A 23,420-nucleotide genomic window follows, 5' to 3' on the forward strand; every position below is an offset into this window, starting at 1 on the left:
ATCAGAGTGATGTTGGTCACAGAGGAGGAAACGATCATTGTATATGACGCTTGCTGTGAAGAGGCTGTTGTGTAGACTGTGACCTGTCAAAGGGGCCGAAGTCAGTAACTGCATCATGAGCACAGTGTTGCCAGTTTCATCTCACATTAACCACAGGAAGCCTTTTTATACAAATATTTCTGAACTGAGTGAAACAGGCCTTTCATGTGAAAATCAAAATACAAGGAGGTATCTTGGAAAGAGTTTGTTAGCTCAAAAAATGCTGTCCCCCAGGATGATGTTGATGTTAATGATTTGCCATAAACACTTCATCTTAGTGCATCAGCGCTTTATTATCAGTTTGAATTCATGCTGTTTACAGAGTTAATGCACAGAAAATACACTGTATCTATGGTACATGTTTATATCATATAAAGCATTGTGACACATGAAACATGTTATCTACTGACCTAACTTCTGTTTCTGTCACTTCAACTATTCAAAGTTTCAAAGCTGGACTGAGCCATTTCACCATAATGTCTGCTCTCTGAGAAAATTATGTAAATAAACATCAGTTAACCCGTGCATAAAAAAGCAAAGCAAAAAGATGCAAGAAAAACATTGTTTGGATTTCATATTGACTTTGGAGTGCTGTACACTGTGTCTGTCAGGGCTGATGTATCAGAGGTGCTGCTGTCGTCACTCTGTGAAGACAAAGAAACACACATGACTTAACTGACCTCAGTGAAATAAAGTGAATGTTTGCCAGCATTATGCATTCATTAAAGTGTTTATCATACTTTTTATTCTACATGTGATGATGCAAATTATCACAAGTGTACTGTAATGTCATGTTATACATGTTTCAACTCTGGCCTCTTACGAGCATCTTAGCAGAACCTGCACCACCCAGTGGCTGATCAACATGTCTATGAGCCTTATACTTTATTCAGGAAGAGAAAAGCAGCTCACCAGAGGAACATTCATAGGTGACGATACTGTAGGTTTCATCAAAACCATCCAGCAAACCAGTGACGATTGTTTTCGGTCTGAATAGAGAAAACAGAAAAAGCAGGTTTTGCAAAGAGTGTGTTTTCATTACAAAGGAAAGCAAAGGCTTATTACACATTTCACCATGAATATACTTTATTATTCCCCTAAAACATTTAAATGATGTGACTGAAAAGTGTGAATCTCTGCTGTGCTAATATGCGATGATCCTTTCCTTACAGATGTCTCTATTACTCTGCTGGTTCCTTCATGTCAACACCTACTTGCTGCTGCAGCGTCCTCTATCGTCCCAATCTCCTCAAGTTTTGTCAGTTTTTTAATTTAACAAGGATCTAGTGTGATATCCAAATATGTATGCTATATCGTTTATGTGGCTGGCATGGTGGTGTGGTGGTTAGCACTCTCGCCTCACAGCAAGAGGGTTGCCGGTTCGATCCCGGGCGTGGGAGCCCTTCTGTGCGGAGTTTGCATGTTCTCCCCGTGTCAGCGTGGGTTCTCTCCGGGCACTCCGGCTTCCTCCCACAGTCCAAAGACATGCAGATTGGGGACTAGGTTAATTGGTAACTCTAAATTGTCCATAGCTGTGAATGTGAGCGTGAATGGTTGTTTGTCTCTATGTGTCAGCCCTGCGATAGTCTGGCGACCTGTCCAGGGTGTACCCTGCCTCTCACCCGATGTCAGCTGGGATAGGCTCCAGCCCCCCCGCGACCCTCAAGAGGATGAAGCGGTTAGAAGATGAATGAATGAATGAATGAATATCATTTATGTTTTCAATGTGCTTAAGGGTTTTAGTTCTCTGAGCAGAATTATCACTGCTGCTTTGATTTTTTTAATGGTCCCTCAAAGAACCTTGTTGCCAACTGTCTATGAGCCCCTGAGCAAGACACTTGATCTGCAACAGTCAGAAGAGGATTGTGGTTGTCCTCAGCAGCTGGCAAAATAAATGTCTGAAACTATTACTGTAAACTGGTGCATTGATGGAACAGAAGATGCATACTGGTTCTCACTCTAGTTTACCTATTAATAGTTTAGAAACAAGATTTCTCACCTCTTGGAAACACTTTTTTCTAGAAAATAAAGGACAAGAAAATAAATATGAAACCATGTGATATATTTGCAGCTATTATAGCTTCAGAATTTAAAATGGAAACTCAGTAAACTCTGGTGAGCTCATTTCTTACCAGTCCTGCTTTGAGTAAAGAGAAGAGCCAATCCAGGCAAGAGAACCCCCACAGTCACAACTGCTCCAATCACCAATATCAGTGACTCTGCATTAAGATAAAAGCACATTAACACATGCCTGCCTACAGTGTTAACATAGAGGTCCATGCAACCACCACGCTGGTGAACAGCACATATAGTTACAGCAAGGCTATATACCTTGAGTCCTGCTGGTGACCCTGAGAAACAGTAATGTTCAAACTCTGGGATTTACCACTGTCATTCATGAAGCTTATTCTGAGGGTGGTGCTACAGTGGTGCTCTTGTGTCACAAGAAGTTCACTTAATTATTTCTTTAAACATCAAATCAGAATTAATATAGAAAAATTAAGCAGACCTATTGATTATTGTTGTTGTTAATATACGTTCAGGACTGTCACAGATGACTTTTCAGTGCTTGCTGGTGTTGATCCTGTGTTATCATGTTGATCCACCAGAGGTCCCTACAGTACCTCTCTCCTTGCAGTATACCTCAAACAGCTCATCAGTCTGTGGGTGCATATAAACACCCTTCCTGTTTCTGGTTTACCTGTTTTTTCATCACCAGAAGCTGGTTTCATGAGAGTTGTGTCAGCAGGGGTCAGAGTACCTGCAGCAGGGAGGGTTAGACCTGTAATAGGACACACAAAACATGAACATTAAAATGACAAATATCTCAACATTTTTTTGACAAAAGTCTTTGTAAATGATTGAGAACATGAGTAATTATATCAGCTGTTTCTGGTGGCACTGATGTTATTGAAGTAGAGAAAGAGCTACCAGTGTCACTTGGTGTACCAACAGTCTGACCTGCTGAATAAACAACATTACATTTCAAAATAATCATGATACTCAGAAAAACACATGATTTGCAATTAGATGAAGTCACATGAAATTGGAAATTCTAATTTTACAGAAGAGTAAATGTGAAGAATGGTGAATAAAAAAACTTTTAAAACTTTTAAAATAACACATTTGGTTAGTTATTAGTGATAATATTATCACTAATAACTAACTAATATTAGTAAGTTATAGAAATGTATTTTTGCTGGACTCTGATCCTGGCTAGCTCTGAATTTATGGTGTCTTATAAGCCCATGCAAGCTGGGCATAGGTGTTTGCATGACACATTAATAAAGATTTATTCATTAATTCATTCATTTTCATATCCTGAGCACTAATTATGGTCATTGAACATGTGACCATGGTTAGCCAGTGAACATCATACTGATTCTGATGTAAGTCGTTCTATGGCGTCTCTCTAATTTTACAGTCAGAATTCACTTTATTTAAGACAATAATCTATGTCAGTGCACATGCTGTAGCAGTACAACAAATATGTAGCCTGGTTCCAGACCATAGACCCCGCCCACTCAACTGAGGAGGCTTGCATCTCTGGTCTGGCATACTGCAATGAATTTGCGATTTATCTCGTCCAAAAGATGGAAGGACCAATAAACGCCGGGGGTGGGGGTGGGTCTAGCGATTAGCCAATCAGCGCCACGCTGATGGCAAGCTGTACGCCGGTGGGTAACTGGTGAGGATAGCAACAATGGCGGCCGCTACAGATCCTACAGACCACATTAATGGTGCTATCGAGGTATTTTTTTTCAAATGAAAAAACTGTCCTACCTGTGGTCATCAGAGATGTCGTCACAGTCTGTGTCACGCCTGACTCTTTTTCCACAATATCTACAATAAAAGAAGACAGATTTGAACCTGTCACTTTTCTGCGAGGAAAACTGTGTGACTTCAGCAAATTTCACAAAACTACAAACCAGAGAACATTGACTCTTTTTGAAATACAGCTGTGGTTGTGTATATACAAAGGTAGGCTACGTATGTTTTGTTTGTTACACAGTCAGATTTCACTTAATTTAAAAAATCTATTTCAGTGCACATGTTGTTAACAGTGTAGGATGTATTTATGTCTTCTCTGACTTACCAGTCAGGCTGTATCTGTCACTGCGAGGAGACAAATAGTTGGGGTCACTTCCCAAACTGTAATCACAGCTGGCATCGCTTTGTTGAACTAAATGTAGATGTCTCAGCAAATCATCAACTGTGACAGTAAACTGGCAGAACCTTTGATTGGTCGGGGTCCTCGTCTTCCAGATCCTGCCTGTTACTATTGGGCGAGTCGCTTCTCCGAAGTACAGGTTACATCTGGTATCATGATCAGCAGGTCCAGGCAGAGAGCAGATAAAGATGACGTAGTCACTGTCAAAATGTTGAAGACTCATCTGTGGTTTATAACCTGCAGAAAGATGAATGCAGAGTCATCAAATACAAAGTGCTATTCTGTTATCAAGTGCTCTTAAAAATGGGTTTGGAATTGTAAACAGTGCTGACATTTGTGCCACCACACATCATGTTTAACAACTAAAATGTGTGTCATTTGATGTGAGTTTGAAATATGATATACATTAAAGGCATACAGTGAAATCACATATATCATTGCTCATGATACAAATATTCTGACACCTTCAACTTATTAAACTAACAAAAAGCATATGTGTACTGCCTTCGCCCCCAGGTGGTGTTTTAATTGAAAATGAGGCTGTTGATCAGTGTTTCCCTTGTTGATTTAATCTGAAACACCTAAAAATGGTAGATGGGAGAAACGGTCACTCACTGTGTATGGTGATGGAGGATGTGTCACTGTGTGGAGATGGATAATTAACCACTCCAACTTTTACGGTGTAAAAACAAGTTACTTGAACCTCAGCAGGTGAACTCTGATGTGCCATCTCCAGCAGCTGTGTTCCAGTCAGAGTCGTCAAACAAGAGAAGACTCTGACAGCTCCTCCACTTAAAGTGTAGAAGTTACACTGAGACACAGAAACAGATGATGGAGTCTGACAATTCAGTGTGACTGAGTCTGTGTCGTTGATCACCGCTGGATTCACTGTCAGTTTAGGAGGAAGAGATGCTGAAAATATAAGCATATATGTTGGATTAGATAACTGAGATTGTATTTATGCAAATAAGTCTCATGATACATGTAATTGTGTTGTATTGATGTATTTTGAAGGCTTGATGTCAAAAGGCACTTTTCTGTTTGTGCTGATACTGTAGCAAGACATAATAACATTAGTCCATAGCAGCAGGGTTCACTCACTTCTAATGATGATGGAGGAAACGTCACTATGAGGAGATGAAGACACGGTCATGTAAAAACATTTCACTTTAACCTCAGCAGGTGAACTCTGGTGTGTCATCTCCAGCAGCTCAGTCCCTGTCAGATTCTTCAGACATGAGAAGACTTTGGCAGGTTTTCCTCTTCCAATGCGGATATAAGACTGAGACACAGAAACAGATGATGGAGTCTGACAGTTCAGTGTGACTGTTTCTGTCTCTGTGATCACCGCTGGATTCACTGTCAGTTTAGGTGGAAGAAGAGCTAAAAATTAAAGATACACACATTTTATATCACGTGAAGACTATGAGAAGAAAATGTGTTAAACAAGTAATAATAAGAGAAGATGTAACAGTAAACAGTTAACCATTGATTTTAATGTTGTATTTCGCTCAATCTGATGTAAAAGTTTAATCAATCATGCTGATACCAATACATAACAAGCTGAGATCATTATCAATCTGCCACTAATACAATGGTAGAAACAGACAAGAGTTTTAACTTACACATGAGGACGACTAACAGCAGGTGTCCAGCCATGATGAAGCTGAATGATGCTGATGTCCAAGAATCCTTTCAAGACTAGACTTGTGCCTGACTACAGCACTATGATGTACTAAAGTGGCATTTAGCAGACGTTGCTCTCAGGAAAACCACAGCGAGCATCAGAGGTCATAGGCCACAGAAACACACACACACAAATAGCTTTATGAGACCCAGCATGTGTGGCATTGTGTATTTAGTTCACCTTTACCACAGTGTTGACTAACTGCTTCATAAAAACTTTTGAGTTTCATTTGATTTCTAATTGTCTTTTGTTTTTGTTTGTTTTACTTGTTGCTTTTTCTAAACTGGCAGGACTTCTGCTGAGTCGTGCAAAAGTTAAGCCAAACAACTTCAGTTAGACTTAAGATGGAAAACTTAGGCTACAGTAGGTATTTAATACAGGATTTTACAATTTTGAAACACCTGCACACACTTGTTGTGTAAACAGATATACAAATATATCATTCAGATATGCACAGATATTGCACTTTTGAGAGATATGAAATAATTCAGATTTCTTTGTTTTAATAACAGACATCCTGTGGCTGTGCTGAACTTGACAGAAGATGGTAAAATGAGGAACTGAAGTTAAAGACCGTCTCAACAGTGTATGTAAATGAGCCAAGGGGGCTTTGTTGATTTTCAGTAGCTCTTAATTCTGTTTTCTCATACAAATGTTGAAGCAACTATTTTCATCTGTACCTCCCCCAGTGCATTTACAGTCATGTTTTTGTAAAATAAAAATGCAACAGGGCCCAATGAGCTTTTTTTTCATCATTGACACTACAAGCCAACTTTACATTAATCTTGTTTTCCTCCAATTTCCACAAATTTTCCAATTTTTGTTGGCAGAATTGTGCAAAATGACAATACTGAATTATGCTTTTTGTATTACATCCTGTACTGTTTCGATTTTTAATTGTGACTGGTGACTCGCTGAAAATATAGAATATGCATTTATATGGGTTTTAAACTGAGCTGTTATGTAGTAATCATACGCAGCACTCTGCTTTTAAATGTCATCACTCAAGACAAGCTGTCATCAGTTACAGACACACCTTCAAGACGGTAGCACTGTTGTAATGGAGTTGCAAACCCTGCTGTGCTGAGGTGCCAGCTCAAAATAAATTCATAATACAGACAATGAACAAACAACAGTTTTATCAGAACCAGATACAGTAAAATAAAGCTTATTTGAAAATAACATATTGGTCATTTTGGCTGTAAAATTAACACTACTTGCTAACACAGAACACATGACCTGATTGATTTAGTTCTTGATCGTTCTTTAGGACACATTATCTGATCCATACATCTGTGTTTAAATGTTCCACGCTTTAGAAGATTATGTGGTTGGTGTAAAAAGACTTAATAAACTTTAGTTAACAGACTTCAGCTTGGTCCATGGGTTTTTGCTGCACACCTCCAGGGATGGATTGTTATAGAAGATGTAGTTGCACAGCTCCTCCAGTGGCGGTTCAGGGATTGTAAAGGCAAACTCTGCAGTCACACGCAGAGGAAACTACAACAGCACAGAGAGGTTTTAAAAGGCCGTATGTAACCAACGCCATCAGAGTGATGTTGGTCACAGAGGAGGAAACCATCACTGTTGCTGTAGACTGTGGCCTGTTAAACAAAGAAAAATAAACTAAGTAACACTGTGTTATTCCTGTAAGAGGGAGACATCACCATGGTAACTGAGGGGTCATAGTCAGTAACTATGAGCACACACTGTAGAGTTAGTGAGCTTACTTCAGGTTTAATAATGGGTTTAATAGGTTAGTGGTTTCAGTGTTGGCAGTTTCATCTCGCATTAACCACAGGAAGCCTTTTTATACTTTTCTGAACTGAGTGAAACAGGCCTTTCATGTGAAACTCAAATCAAGGAGCTATCTTGGAAAGAATGTGTTGGCTCAAAAAAAACAAGAAACATCTTGTGACCAGTTTAGATGTTGGCATCTCCACTTTGTCCTGAGTGGTATTAAAACTGGATTTCATATATATGTCCAACTGTATGGACATGCTGTCCCCCAGGATGATGTTGATGTTAATGATTTGCCATAAACACTTCATCTTAGTGCATCAGCGCTTTATTATCAGTTTGAATTCATGCTGTTTACAGAGTTAATGCACAGAAAATACACTGTATCTATGGTACATGTTTATATCATATAAAGCATTGTGAAACATGAAACATGTTATCTACTGACCTAACTTCTGTTTCTGTCACTTCAACTATTCAAAGTTTCAAAGTTGGACTGAGCCATTTCACCATAATGTCTGCTCTCTGAGAAAATTATGTAAATAAACATCAGTTAACCCGTGCATAAAAAAGCAAAGCAAAAAGATGCAAGAAAAACATTGTTTGGATTTCATATTGACTTTGGAGTGCTGTACACTGTGTCTGTCAGGGCTGATGTATCAGAGGTGCTGCTGTCGTCACTCTGTGAAGACAAAGAAACACACATGACTTAACTGACCTCAGTGAAATAAAGTGAATGTTTGCCAGCATTATGCATTCATTAAAGTGTTTATCATACTTTTTATTCTACATGTGATGATGCAAATTATCACAAGTGTACTGTAATGTCATGTTATACATGTTTCAACTCTGGCCTCTTACGAGCATCTTAGCAGAACCTGCACCACCCAGTGGCTGATCAACATGTCTATGAGCCTTATACTTTATTCAGGAAGAGAAAAGCAGCTCACCAGAGGAACATTCATAGGTGACGATACTGTAGGTTTCATCAAAACCATCCAGCAAACCAGTGATGATTGCTTTCGGTCTGAATAGAAAAAAATAGAAAAAGCAGGTTTTGTGAAGAGTGTGTTTTCATTACAGAGGAAAGCAAAGGCTTATTACACATTTCACCATAAATATACTTTATTATTCCCCTCAAACATTTAAATGATGTGACTGAAAAGTGTGAATCTCTGCTGTGCTAATATGCAATGATCCTTTCCTTACAGATGTCTCTATTACTCTGCTGGTTCCTTCATGTCAACACCTACTTGCTGCTGCAGCGTCCTCTATCATCCCAATCTCCTCAAGTTTTGTCAGTTTTTTAATTTAACAAGGATCTAGTGTGATATCCAAATATGTATGCTATATCATTTATGTTTTCAATGTGCTTAAGGGTTTTAGTTCTCTGAGCAGAATTATCACTGCTGCTTTGATTTTTTTAATGGTTCCCTCAAAGAACCTTGTTGCCAAATGTCTATGAGCCCCTGAGCAAGGCACTTGATCTGCAACTGTACCAGTGGAGCAGCTCAGAGACAGCCAGAAGAGGATTGTGGTTGTCCTCAGCAGCTGGCAAAATAAATGTCTGAAACTATTACTGTAAACTGGTGCATTGATGGAACAGAAGATGCATACTGGTTCTCACTCTAGTTTACCTATTAACAGTTTAGAAACAAGATTTCTCACCTCCTGGAAACACTTTTTTCTAGAAAAGAAAGGACAAGAAAATAAATATGAAACCACATGATATATTTGCAGCTATTATAGCTTCAGAATTTAAAATGAAAACTCGGTAAACTCTGGTGAGCTCAATTCTTACCAGTCCTGCTTTGAGTAAAGAGAAGAGCCAATCCAGGCAAGAGAACCCCCATAGTCACAACTGCTCCAATCACCAATATCAGTGACTCTGCATTAAGGTAAAAGGACATTAACACATGCCTGCCTACAGTGTTAACATAGAGGTCCATGCAACCACCACGCTGGTGAACAGCACATATAGTTACAGCAAGGCTAAAAACCTTGAGTCCTGCTGGTGACCCTGAGAAACAGTAATGTTCAAACTCTGGGATTTACCAGTGTCAGCCATGAAGCTTATTCTGAGGGTATTTATTTATTTATTTATTTATTTATTAGATCCCCATTAGCTGCTGGAACTTAACAGCAGCTACTCTTCCTGGCGTCTCACCAAGTTCATCAACCAAAAATGCAGCGAACATAAAATACATTCACATTCATACTCACAAACAAACACAACACAAGACACCTGCTCAAAACCTAATCCAAATAATACTGTAGCTCTACATACTGACAATTCATTTCAAATTCATTTTTAAGGATCACTTGACATTGCATTTTCTGAGTTACCATAATAATAAAAAGGAAGCAAATAGCTCAGTTTTACACCTTCCAACCAGATATATAAAGTCCAACATATAAACAGTAAAAATATTCTTTCATACCTGCTGGGTAAATAAAAATAGTTTTAGCTTTTCTTAAAATTCATAACCTTACTTTCTGAGACCAGAAAAAATGGTAATTCATTCCATGCCACCATTGCTCTGTAAGGCATTGTTTTCTGTTTTAAATTAGTTCTACATAGGAGTAACAAAAACCCACCCTCAGACGACTGTCGAGATAGTGTGTATCTGAAAAAAATGCTGAAGTCCTGTACAATATTTCTGGTGTTTTTGTTGTTATTATGTTTTTGATAAGACATATTAGTGAATATTGCACCCTGCATTTTACACTAAACCAAGCTAAACAGTCATTCATTGTACTTTGTTTGGTATGGGCATTGAAAGACTAAACGAGCCGCTTTATTTTGGGCTACCTGTAACCTATTCAAATTACTTCCTGATGTACTGGACCAAATTACAGAACAATAGTCTAAGTGTGACAACACAAGTGCCTGCACCACTTGCTTCTACTTGGTTGTTCCAGGACATTTGACTATCTACAGTAATTCCTAATAGTTTTACCTCGGTTACTTGTTCTATCTCTGTATCACCCATGGATATGTGAAGCTTAGGTGCTTCTCTTAATGAATGTTTTGAATCTAAAACTATACATTTGGTTTTTCCCCTATTTAGAACCAGTTTATTTCTTATCATCCATTTTTCTGTTAACTCTAATTCTTTATTTAAATTTTAGTCAATTCATCAGTTGTATGTGCTGATGTGTAAATTGTGGCAGTGACATGATTCAAAATCAGAGGAAAATCATTAATAAATATTGAAAACAAAAGCGGCCCCAAACAACTTCCTTGTGGCACCCCACAACTCACAGCTCTCAGCTCAGAATAACTACCATTAAAGTATACAGTACATTTCCTATCAGTCAAATAACTTTTAACCCACGCGACAGCAGATGGTTCAAAACCATAACAGCGCAGCTTATTCAATAACACATGGTGATCAAGAACATCAAATGCTGCGCTCAGATCTAGTAATACAGAACCAACAATTTTTTTATCATCAATTTCCTTCATCCAGTCGTCTGTCATCTGAGCGAGTGTTGTAACCATGGAGTGTCATTTTTACAATTTTATTTTGATAATACATTTGCTTCTTTGTCTTATTCAATTTTGTTACACGATTCCTTAATCTACGATAAATATCCCACTGTAGTGCATCCCCTGATCTGATTGCTTCAGCCTTGGCTCGATTTCTTTCTGCCGTATTATCTCTAAGTTCATTATCCAACCATGGAGCTTTAATATTTCTCACTGTGAGCTTCCTTATTGGTGCATGTCTATCAATAATTGACATTAGCAAATCATTAAACACATTTAAGGCCCTATTAGAATCTTGTTCCTGAAAGACTGTAGACCAGTCAATGGTAGGGTAGTGCAAGAAGTTCACTACTAATTTTTGTTGTTGTTAATATACTTTCAGGACTGTCACAGATGACTTTTCGCGAAGAATAGTATTAGTTATGACAGAGAACTGAAGCTGCACTTGCATTTAACTAAATGCTGTGATCTGTTTCATGCTTCACCATCAGTGGCTCAGGCTGTGTGGCTATCAGCACGGCCATTAGAACCTGACACTGAGCACATCTGACTGAAGACGTAGCTTTTTTGGTGCTCCTATCTTTTGAGTAGATGTTTAACCCTCTCAAATGGAGTAAATCTTAAGATGCAGTGACTGTGAACACACAACTTATAGAGCATAAATACATTTAAAAATCAGAGACAAACTGTTTTTAAGAAAGCTAGAGAACACTGTGTGCTAACATCCATGTAAGAAACAGTTTCTGACTTGCTCAGACAAACACATCAACACAGTTCTCACCAGTTCTTCTTTTGCAGAGCATTGCAGAAACCAGCACAACGACTCCCACAGTTACTCCACAACCAGTCACAACTGCTACAAACCCCCATATCCACATTCCTGCTTTGAAACAACTGAAGCCACAAATAAGAATCTGCTATGTTTCTCATGACGTTAAGGAAAAAACAGGAATCGAGTCATGGAGTCTTTTAAACACCTGTGATATGTGTAAATGGCAAACCCAGTATTGCTTTGTAACTGATATAAACTTATTAGGTAAATTAGGTTAGAAACATAATTATATCACTGAATTCAAGTGGCAAAGAATTTAAATCATTTTACACAACACAGTAAGAGACACTGACCTGAAGCTGTTTCCTGAGGGGTTGAAGGGATAGAGACTTCTTTAGTGCCAGCCGTGTTGACACTCCAACCTAAGTGCACAGCCACAAACATTTTTAAACATCCACAATAATGCATGTTTGTACTTTTATGCAATAACAAGAATCTTAAGTCTACCTGTTGCTTCATTGCCAGATCCTGGATTCAGAGCAGTCATACTGGTATCTGTTTCTCAAGGGCACAAAAACACATTAACATCAAAACAACATATAAAGCCCATTGCTGTCATGTGCTTAAGCAACTTTGTTTTACTTGAACACTGTAGGCTAACATCTGCGCAGTTTGCACATCTGCAAAGCAAATTCACACCTAAAAAATATACCTGGGCACTTTTCTCATGCTGATACTACATGCAAATATAATAATATGTGTAGATGGGAGAAACAATCATTCACTGTGTATGGTGATGGAGGATGTGTCACTGTGTGGAGATGGATAGTTTAACTCTCCAATCTTTACACTGTAAAAACACGTCACTAGAAACTTGGCAGGTGAACTTTGATGTGCAATCTCCAGCAGCTCAGTTGCTGTCAGTGTTTGTAGACATGAGAGGACTTTGGCTGTTCCTCTACTTAAAATGTAGAAATGACACTGAGACACAGAAACAGATGATGGAGGCTGACAGTTCAGTGTGACTGAGTCTGTGTCCTTGATCACCGCTGGATTCACTGTCAGTTTAGGAGGAAGAGATGCTGAAAATACAAGCATATGTGTTGGATTAAATAACCTTTTTTTTCTAATGATAAATTCATAATGGTAGAGGATGCCCATTGAAAATCTTCTAACATGTATTTGAAGGCTTGATGTCAAAAGGCATTTTTCTGTTTGTGCTGATACTGTAGCAAGACATAATAACATTAGTCCATAACAGCAGGGTTCACTCACTTCTGATGATGATGGAGGAAACGTCACTGTCAGGAGATGAAGAACCATAGAGATAAAAACATGTCACTTTAACCTCAGCAGGTGAACTCTGGTGTGTCATCTCCAGCAGCTCAGTCCCTGTCAGTGTCTTCAGACATGAGAAGACTTTGGCAGGTTTTCCTCTTTCAAGGCGGAAATAACACTGAGACACAGAAACAGATGATGGAGGCTGACAGTTTAGTGTGACTGTTTCTGTCTCTGTGATCACCGCTGGATTCACCGTCAGTGCAGGCGGAGGAAGAGCTAAAAATGAAAGATACACACATGTTATATCACATTAAGACTGAGAAAATTCCCAATGAGCGATTGTGACCACACCAGAAAACAGCCTTACACCTGGTCATGAGAACTATAATATTAAATGCAGGGGCTGACCTTGTGCTTTCTTCTCACAAAATGAATCTGTTGGCGAAGAAAATGTGTTAAACAAGTTGTAACAGTAAGAAAAGATGTAACAGTAAATAGTTAACCATTGATTTTAATGTTGTATTTCGCTCAGCCTGATGTAAAAGTTTAATCAATCATGCTGATACCAATACATAACGAGTTGAGATCATTATTAATCTGCCACTAATACAATGGTAGAAACAGACAAGAGTTTTAACTTACACATGAGGACGACTAACAGCAGGTGTCCAGCCATGATGAAGCTGAATGATGCTGATGTCCAAGAATCCTTTCAAGACTAGACTTTTGCCTGACTACAGCACTATGATGTACTAAAGTGGCATTTAGCAGACATTGCTCTCAGGAAAACCACAGCGAGCATCAGAAGTCACAGGCCACAGAAACACACACACACACAAATAGCTTTATGAGACCCAGCATGTGTGGCATTGTGTATTTAGTTCACCTTTACCACAGTGTTGACTAACTGCTTCATAAAAACTTTTGAGTTTCATTTGATTTCTAATTGTCTTTTGTTTTGTTTGTTTTACTTGTTGCTTTTTATGAACTGGCAGGACTTCTGCTGACTCGTGCAAAAGTTAAGCTAAACAACTTCAGTTAGACTTAAGATGGAAAACTTAGGCTACAGTAGGTATTTAATGCAGGATTTTACATTTTTGAAACACCTGCACACACTTGTGTAAACAGATATACAAATATTTCATTCAGATATGCACAGATATTACACTTTTGAGAGATATGAAATAATTCAGATGTTTTTGTTTTAATAACGGACATCCTGTGGCTGTGCTGAACTTGACAGAAGACGGTAAAATGAGGAACTGAAGTTAGGGACCGTCTCAAAAGCGTATGCAAACTAAGGGGCCTTTAGTGATTTTCAGTAGCTCTTAATTCTGTTTTCTCATACAAATATCGAACCAACTATTTTCATCTGTACCTCCCCCAGTGCATTTACAGTTTTAGTTTTATAAAATGAAAATGCAATAGGGCCCACTGAGTTTTTTTTTTTTTTCATCATTGACACTACAAGCCAACTTTACATTAATCTTGTTTTCCTCCAATTTCCACAAATTTCCAATTTTTGTTGGCAAAATTGTGCAAAATGACCCACTGCAATACTGAATTATGCTTTTGGTATTACATCCTGTACTGTTTCGATTTTTAATCGTGACTGGCGATTCAATGAAAATATCTTCTTCTTTCGACTGTTCCCTTTAGGGGTCACCACAGCGAATCATCTGCCTCCTTCTAACCCTATCCTCTGCATCCTCTTCTCTCACACCAACTGACTTCAGTCCTCTTTCACAGCATCCAAAAATCTCCTCTTTGGTCTTCCTCTAGGCCTCTTGCCTGGCAGTTCAAACCTCAGCAACCTTCTACGGATATATTCACTATCCCTCCTCTGAACATGTCCAAACCATCTCAGTCTGGCCTCTCTGACTTTATCTCCAAAACATCTAACATGAGCTGTCCCTCTGATGTACTCATTCCTGATCCTATCCATCCTCGTCACTCCCAAAGAGAACCTTAACATCTTCATCTCTGCTACCTCCAGCCCTGCCTCCTGTCTTTTCCTCAGTGCCACTGTCTCTAAACCAAACATCATCACTGGTCTCACCACCGTCTTGTACACCTGTCCTTTTAATCTTGCTGGTACACTTTTATCGCACATCACACCTGACACTTTTCTCCACCCATTCCAACCTGCTTGCACACATTTCTTCACCTCTTTTCCACACTCTCCGTCACTCTGGACTGTTGACCCTAAGTACTTAAAATCCTCCACCTTCTTTATTTCTACTTCCTGTAACCTCACCGTGTCACTTGGGTCTGACTACGGCTAACCTTCATACCTCTCCTTTCCTGGGCATACCTACACCTCTCTAGATTTTCCTCCACCTGCTCCCTGCTCTCACTACAGATCACAATGTCATCTGCAAACATCCTAGTCCATGGAGATTCCTATCTAACCTCATCTGTCAACCTGTCCATCACCATAGCAAACAAGAAGGGGCTCAGAGCTGATCCTTGATGCAGTCCCACTTCCACCTTAAACTCCTCTGTCACACCTACAGCACACCTCACGACTGTCCTACAGCTCTCATACATGTCCGTCACCACTCTAACATACTTCTCTGCCACTCCAGACTTCCTCATACAATACCACATCTCCTCTTTCAGCACCCTGTCACATGCTTTCTCTACGTAGATCTACAAAGACACAATGCAGTTCCCTCTGACCTTCTCTGTACTTCTCCATCAACATCCTCAGAGCAAATACTGCATCTGTAGTACTTTTTCTTGGCATGAAACCATACTGCTGCTCACAGATGCTCACTTCTGCTCTCAGTCTAGCTTCCACTACTCTTTCCCACGGCTTCATTGTATGGCTCATCAACTTCTCCCTCTGTAAATGCCACAACTCTGCACGTCTCCCTTATTCTTAAAAGGCATTAGGCATCCTCTCACTCTTTGAGACCTTGAAAAACCTAGTCAAAAACTCTACTGCCACCTCTCCTAGGCACTTCCATACCTCCACATGTAGTATATCATCAGGGCCAACTGCCTTTCCACTCTTCATCCTCTTCAATGCCCTCCTCACTTCATCCTTACTAATCTTTGCAACTTCCTGCTCCACAATGGCCACATCTTCTACTCTTTGTTCTCTCTCATTTTACTCATTCATCAACTCTTCAAAGTACTCTTTCCATCTTGCCATCATGTGTGGCACCTGTCAATACATTCCCATCTCCATCCTTAATCCACCTAACCTGCTGTACGGCCTTCCCATCTCTATCTCTCTACCTTGCCAACCTGTATAAATTAGTCTCTCCCTCCTCACTGTCAAACCTGTCATGTAAGTTGTCTTACGCCCTTTGTTTGCTGAAAATATAGAATATGTATTCATATGGGTTTTAAACTGAGCTGTTATGTAATAGTAATGATAATAATAATAATAATAATAATAATAATAATAATAATTATTAGTAGTAGTAGTTGTATAACACAAAGCAGTAAGTATGGTATTATTGGAAGGCTGTGTGCTAACAAATAAGCATAGCAGTAAGTTATAAATTCATGTACATTTATTCATAATGCGTAGTCACAGAAGGCTCAGAAGAAAAAAAAATCCAGATACAAAAAAAATAAGAAATATCAACATTAATGAGAAAACCATTAGAAAACAAAACAAAAATTACAATAAGGAGTGAAATTCCATTTTAGTTACACAATATAAGAGTAAAACTAAATACATTTTCAATCTTAAACTGAAAAAATGACATGTTGTTTGGAACCAGTGCTGTGGATCATACATCATACATTTTTGTTCTGGTTACACGATCAACACACGGTTGCTGAAGACAAAAATGTAGCTTGGACTGGTCGTTAGTCGTTACAGACAGTTAACAGTTAGTTAACATTAGTTAAATATTTGTTAAAAAAAATAAATTAGTATTTGCTAAGCTGAAGGCAAATTAGTTTAGAAAAGTACCAGTGTTGGCGGTTAGCCACCAAGAGTAGCCACTGACTAATCACAGTCTATGAGACTAACGAGCTTACTGCTACTTCTGCTATCTCACTGGAATTTGTGCCCATAATTATTTCTACAGTAGTGCCCTCAGGAATAAGGTGAATACAGTATAAAACAGTGTCAGTGTTTCTGCACTGTGCTGTACGTTATCCCCTTCAGGTCTGATGCTGCTGGCTCCTCAGCGATGGTGGCATACAAATGGTATGTTTCAAACTGGGAAAAGACAGAAACTGACTTTAGCATCTATTGATATACAGAGCAAATATATTTTATGTTGACCTTCATGTTAGGCTTACATTCTCATTTTGAGGCTCCTGTCTTTTCACTTCCCCAGAACCTGCTACTGAGAAAGACACACAAAGCAAAATGACTGTTTCCCACAAAGTGTAGCATTTTATTGCAAAGACTCCCACGGGGTGATATGGATACTCTTAACACACATCACCTGTGGTGGCCACACACTGATTGTCCCTCCTGTCTTAGAAACTAGATTACACATGTAACCTTCTGTTGTCTATCATGTCAAGACTATCTCTGCACCTATCCATGACCTAGGTGCAAGATGCCATCGAGGCTGCACTGGCCCAGCTAGGCAATAAGGCCAGCTGCAAACAGGTGAGAGGCCACTCAGTTAGTCTGTCAGGTTGAAAGGCTAACTTTGAAAGAAGATGAATTCAAAGCCAGGGTCCACTCTTGCAGTGGCAGCCCGTAGCGTGTTTCAAGGTTCACGTGACGTCAGATAACTCACCCATTTTTCCCAGAGAGCAGGTAAAGTGTAAGGAGCTGGGGTGGGAGCCGCCTGGATGTTCAGAAGAGCCAAGGATACTAAGTGCACTTTGGCTGTCATCAAAATCAAAAGGTGGAGGAACAATATCCCCCAAAATGAACAGGAGTCAAGGAAGGAGTTCCTGTTCTGGCATTCAACTACATGGCTCAGAGCTTTGTGGACTGGAAGAACTGGAGCCTGCTATTCCTCTTATGGAGGCAAAAGTCTACGTGCTCTAAGTGCAGCAGGAGCTGAGCCACATTGTTGCAACACTGCTCCCCCGAGTGAACAAACACCAGCCAGACATCCATGTTACTGAAGTTGTGAAGACATTCCCCATGCAAGGGTCCCAGGACTGCTCCCATGCACCTTGCAAACATGATTGGGCTGAATGGGTGGACACAGAACTATAAGGTTTTGCAGCCCCACCAGTGCCCTTGGCAGCTTGCCTGTTGCAGCTACCCAGTTAGAGACGCTGGACTTTCCCATGACAATACTCATGAAGCAGACTGGGCTCTGACTGCCCAGGTGTGCACATTGATGGTGAAATACCCATGGCTTAATGATGTCAACCCGCGTTCTCCGTCAAATTCCACAAGGGCATAAGACAAACATAAGACACTGGGAAGCACACCTGCCATTTCCTCCGATGAGAGCCACGGCAGCTGGAAGCTACCACGCCTCCATCATCCTCTTAAGGAAGTGCCATGCAGATAACCATGCAGGTATCAACTTCTACAGACACGTGTTGCCAATCAGTGCTTGGACATCACAGGTGATGTGTCTTCAAGCACATCCACATTAGCTGCTCTCATGGGGGTCCAGTCCCCATATGAGGGTGGAGAGTTTAGACAGATGGGTGTAGAACACTTCCATCTCTTGTCATACAGCATTTTGCTGTTAGAGTGTTAGACCTGAGCAAAGGAGGTTATTTTTGTCTCAGTATGGTGCTGGTTTCCCACAAGCACTGGGTTTTTATTTTAGTTTGAGATGCAGGGCTTGTGTCTTAGGTCTGCATAAGCTGATGGTTTCCTCACTTGTTAATTTAGTAGCTGTGATCTACATCAGCTCTGTTTAACTGAACAAATGTGAAACCGTACTGCACTTTAACTATTACCAGGAAAAAAGAACCAAGCCAGAATTTGTGTGTAGGACAACTATGTGGCCAATCTTTACCCAGAAGAATAATAGTGTTAGTTATGACAGAGAACTGAAGCTGCACTTGCATTTAGCTAAATGCTGTGATCTGTTTCATGCTTCACCATCAGTGGTTCAGGCTGTGTGGCTATCAGCACGGCCATTAGAACCTGACACTGAGCACATCTGACTGAAGATGAAGCTTTTTTGGTGCTCATATATTTTGAGTAGATGTTTAACCCTCTCAAATGGAGTAAGTCTTAAGATGCAGTGACTGAACACACAACTTATAGAGCATAAATACATTTAAAAATCAGAGACAAACTGTTTTTAAGAAAGCTAGAGAACACTGTGTGCTACCATCCATGTAAAAAACAGTTTCTGACTTGCTCAGACAAACACATCAACACAGTTCTCACCAGTTCTTCTTTTGCAGAGCATTGCAGAAACCAGCACAACGACTCCCACAGTTACTCCACAACCAGCCACAACTGCTACAAACCTCCATATCCACATTCCTGCTTTGAAACAATTGAAGCCACAAATAAGAATCTGCTATTTTTCTCATGAGGTTAAGGAAAAAGCAGGAATCAAGTCATGGAGTCTTTTAAACACCTGTGATATGTGTAAATGGCAAACCCAGTATTGCTTTGTAACTGATAGAAAAGTTATTAGGTAAATTAGGTTATAAACATAATTAGATCACTAAATTCAAGTGGCAAAGAATTTAAATCATTTTACACAACACAGTAACAGACACTGACCTGAAGCTGTTTCCTGAGGGGTTGCAGGGTTAGAGACTTCTTTATTGCCAGCCGTGTTGACACTCCAACCTAAGTGCACAGCCACAAACACTTTTAAACATCCACAATAATGCATTTATACTTTTATGCAATAACAAGAATCTTAAGTCTACCTGTTGCTTCATTGCCAGATCCTGGATTCAGAGCAGTCATACTGGTATCTGTTTCTCAAGGGCACAAAAACACATTAACATCAAAACAACATATAAAGCCCATTGCTGTCATGTGCTTAAGCAACTTTGTTTTACTTGAACACTGTAGGCTGACATCTGCACAGTAAGTAGGTCAACTTTAAATACTCATCAGCAATCACACATTCATCACAGACTTACAGAGTAATCAGACAACAAGCAGAATTTTAGTATTTTATGAACATTACATAGTGTGTATATTAACACTTGTAGAAGTATCAGGGTGAATCGTTGAAAAACTTAAGAGTTACATCACCTGGTGCCGGTTTTACTGAAGTAGAGATAAAACCAGTAGTGATACTTGGCGTACTGACAACTGGTGAATTAAGAAAAGCACATTTCAAAACACTCAGATACCCAAGATTTTGGGGTTTAATAAAGTCACACATCTTAAAATGTGTTACCTGATGTTACAGGAGTTACAGTAGTGGAGGCACGAGGCGTGCTAACAGTCAGACCTGATGAATAAAACACTTTTAAAACTTTCAAAATAACAAATATAGTGAGTTATGTGTGACAATCATCTGGATTATTTCTAAATGTATAAACTGTCCTACCTGTGGTCATCAGAGATGTCGTCACAGTCTGTGTCACACTTGACTCTTTTTTTTGAAATGGACAGTAGATTAAAATACTAGACAAATAGAGGTTTCATTTCTTACAGTGTAATATCCTCCAGTACAGGTTTAGATTTATTTCAACAACTTACAGAAACTTTAGACAAAAGAAAAGAAAATAGGAAAGGGGTCTGTCCACATTGTACGTTAAATCACAGCGCAAGAAAAACGCTAAAATAAAGTTAGATGAAGATGACTGGTCAAACATATGTAGGACACAATCTACAATGTCAAGCTCAGATCTGTGAAGGGAATTCATCTGGATAATACTTTAAGGTTCTTTATAACTCACGAAGTTAAAAAATTATACAGCAACTAACCTAAACATGGTCAGTGGTGGAGAATGTGTGACAACATGTCTGCTGATCATTTTTATATTTTTTGGGAGTGTCCTAAAATGTCTTCTTAGTGGGTACATGTTGTTACATCAGATCAATAATCAGCTTAGAGTTGGATTTTAACTTCAGTGTTATGTATTTGGGAAATGTGCCAACTGGGCTAATAAAGCAGGAGAGATATTCATTAGAATATACTATTACCAGGTAGTAAAAAAAAAGCAATAACCAGGAAATGGCTGTGTGAGAAGTCTCCAACAACCTCTGACTGGATAAAAATAGTTAAGGAACTTTATGTTTTGGAACAACTGACTTTTTCTCTGAGACATGCAAGAAAAAATGTGAAAAATACTGGAGAAATCTTGGGAGAAGTTTTAATTCCCCTCATTACTATATGTCACACAGAATGGACTTTAGCTTCTGAATGAGTGGAAGATTTCTCCTTCCTAAAAATACCCTTTCTTTCCACAGATCAAGTCATGGATCATAAGGACCTTTGTGATCTTAAAAGACAATCACGGATGCAAAGAACCCACTGTCCTTGATACTGCTATGTGACCCTGCTTCTTTTGATTTCTTGTTTTACACAATGTTAAGCATTTGCATTTTAACCTATGATGTCACTGCCTGTTGTCCTTGACTTTGTCTATTCTTTTCTCCGACTTGCTCTCTTTCTGTTAGTCTGTAAAAACAAATTTATACCTAAAATAATCCACCATGTCATTTTTGTTGTGCTGATACTGTGTGAAGATATAATATCTGTAGATGGGATAAGCAGTCACTCACTGTGTATGGTGATGGAGGACGTGTCACTGTGTGGAGATGGATAGTTTAACTCTCCAACCTTTACAGTGTAAAAACACGTCACTTGAATCTTGGCAGGTGAACTCTGATGTGCCATCTCCAGCAGCTCAGTCGCTGTCAGTGTTTGTAGACATGAGAGGACTTTGGCTGTTCCTCCATTTACAGTGTAGAAATGACACTGAGACACAGAAACAGATGATGGAGTTTGACAGTTCAGTGTGACTGAGTCTGTGTCCTCGATCACCGCTGGATTCACTGTCAGTTTAGGTGGAAGAGATGCTGAAAATATAAGCATATGTGTTGGATTAAACAACTAATTTTTTTTCTAATGACACATTTATAATGGTAGAGGATGCCCACTGAAAATCTTCTAACATGTATTTGAAGGCTTGATGTCAAAAGGCACTTTTCTGTTTGTGCTGATACTGTAGCAAGACATAATAACATTAGTCCATAGCAGCAGGGTTCACTCACTTCTGATGATGATGGAGGAAACGTCACTGTCAGGAGATGAAGAACCGTAGAGATAAAAACATGTCACTTTAACCTCAGCAGGTGAACTCTGGTGTGTCATCTCCAGCAGCTCAGTCCCTGTCAGTGTCTTCAGACATGAGAAGACTTTGCCTGGTTTTCCTCTTCCAATGCGATAATAACACTGAGACACAGAAACAGATGATGGAGGCTGACAGTTCAGTGTGACTGTTTCTGTCTCTGTGATCACCGCTGGATTTGCCGTCAGTGCGGGTGGAGGAAGAGCTGAAAATTGAAACATATGTTATATTACATTAAGAAAATTCCTAGTGAGCAATTGTGATTTAACGTACAGTACAGAAAACAGAGGAAAAAGTGCTGTACAACCGAACTATGTACAGAACTTGTTAAATTAAGAGAGGCTGACCTTGTGCTTTCATCTCAGCAAAGGAATCTGTTGGAAAAATGTGTTTAACCAAAGAAACAGATAACAGTGATGTTAAAGTACCTCTCTCGACCTGATGTAAACCAATACACAACAGGCTGACATTATTATGAATCTAGCTGCACAAATAAAATGTAGCTGTATTTACAATGGTAAAAATAACAAGAGGTTTAACTTACACATGAGGACGACTAACAGCAGATGTCCAGCCATGATGAAGCTGAGGAACGTGAACGAACCCTCTGCAGACTGTGTGTCTGACTACAGGGACTTTGACATACAGTATTTTCAATTTGCAGAACTTGCTGGCAGGAAAACCACAGTGAGCATCAGACATGAATCACACTGACAGAGAAACACACACATAGACTTGACATAATAAACCCCAGTATGTATGGTATTGTATATTTAGATTGCCTCCACCACAGCGGGGGCTTACTGCTTCAGAAAAAATAAAGTTTTTTGTCACATCTTCTTTAATTGTCTTTGTTTTACTTGTTGTTGTACTTGTTAAGATACAATACTTCAAAACAGTAAGTATTTAGTGCAGGTTTTTACTGTAGGAGATAGTTCTGAAACATCTGTGCACACTTGTGGTGTAATCGAAACATGAATACATTATTCAAATATACTGTACTTTCAGAGATAACAACAACATCTGAATACGTGCAGTAACGCCAGGCACGCTGTGCTCA

General features: G+C 39.3%; 1 protein-coding gene across 23 annotated transcripts; it reads right to left on the reverse strand.

The window, feature by feature from the left end:
* Window positions 1–352: 352 nt before the first annotated feature.
* On the reverse strand, window positions 353–23,127 carry LOC125892575 (uncharacterized). 23 transcript variants are annotated; one of them, XR_007449764.1, is made up of 15 exons: window positions 22,905–23,115; window positions 22,708–22,734; window positions 22,284–22,565; window positions 21,792–22,088; window positions 20,611–20,655; window positions 20,458–20,511; window positions 20,310–20,369; window positions 19,976–20,023; window positions 19,824–19,892; window positions 19,479–19,580; window positions 9,439–9,525; window positions 9,306–9,324; window positions 8,588–8,664; window positions 8,086–8,345; window positions 353–449 (listed from the first exon to the last, which is right to left on the reverse strand). XR_007449764.1 is itself a non-coding variant. In XM_049582674.1 (14 exons), exons 1-14 carry the CDS (start codon window positions 22,936–22,938, stop codon window positions 679–681), a joined length of 1,206 nt encoding a protein of 401 aa, XP_049438631.1. In that variant the 5' UTR covers window positions 22,939–23,127; the 3' UTR covers window positions 550–678. The 23 variants fall into 23 exon arrangements, 22 of the variants coding, with proteins under 22 accessions (XP_049438631.1, XP_049438651.1, XP_049438679.1 ...); XM_049582674.1 differs by lacking the exons at window positions 353–449; window positions 8,086–8,345; window positions 8,588–8,664; window positions 9,306–9,324 and adding exons at window positions 550–683; window positions 952–1,028; window positions 2,039–2,057 and having other exon boundaries at window positions 22,905–23,127; XM_049582694.1 differs by lacking the exons at window positions 353–449; window positions 8,086–8,345; window positions 8,588–8,664; ... (2 more) ...; window positions 19,479–19,580; window positions 19,824–19,892 and adding exons at window positions 550–683; window positions 952–1,028; window positions 2,039–2,057; ... (1 more) ...; window positions 11,912–12,013; window positions 12,256–12,324 and having other exon boundaries at window positions 22,905–23,126.
* Between the last annotated feature and the right edge of the window lie 293 nt (window positions 23,128–23,420).

The sequence above is a fragment of the Epinephelus fuscoguttatus genome, linkage group LG1, assembly GCF_011397635.1.
Source record: "Epinephelus fuscoguttatus linkage group LG1, E.fuscoguttatus.final_Chr_v1".
Lineage (NCBI taxonomy): Eukaryota > Metazoa > Chordata > Actinopteri > Perciformes > Serranidae > Epinephelus > Epinephelus fuscoguttatus.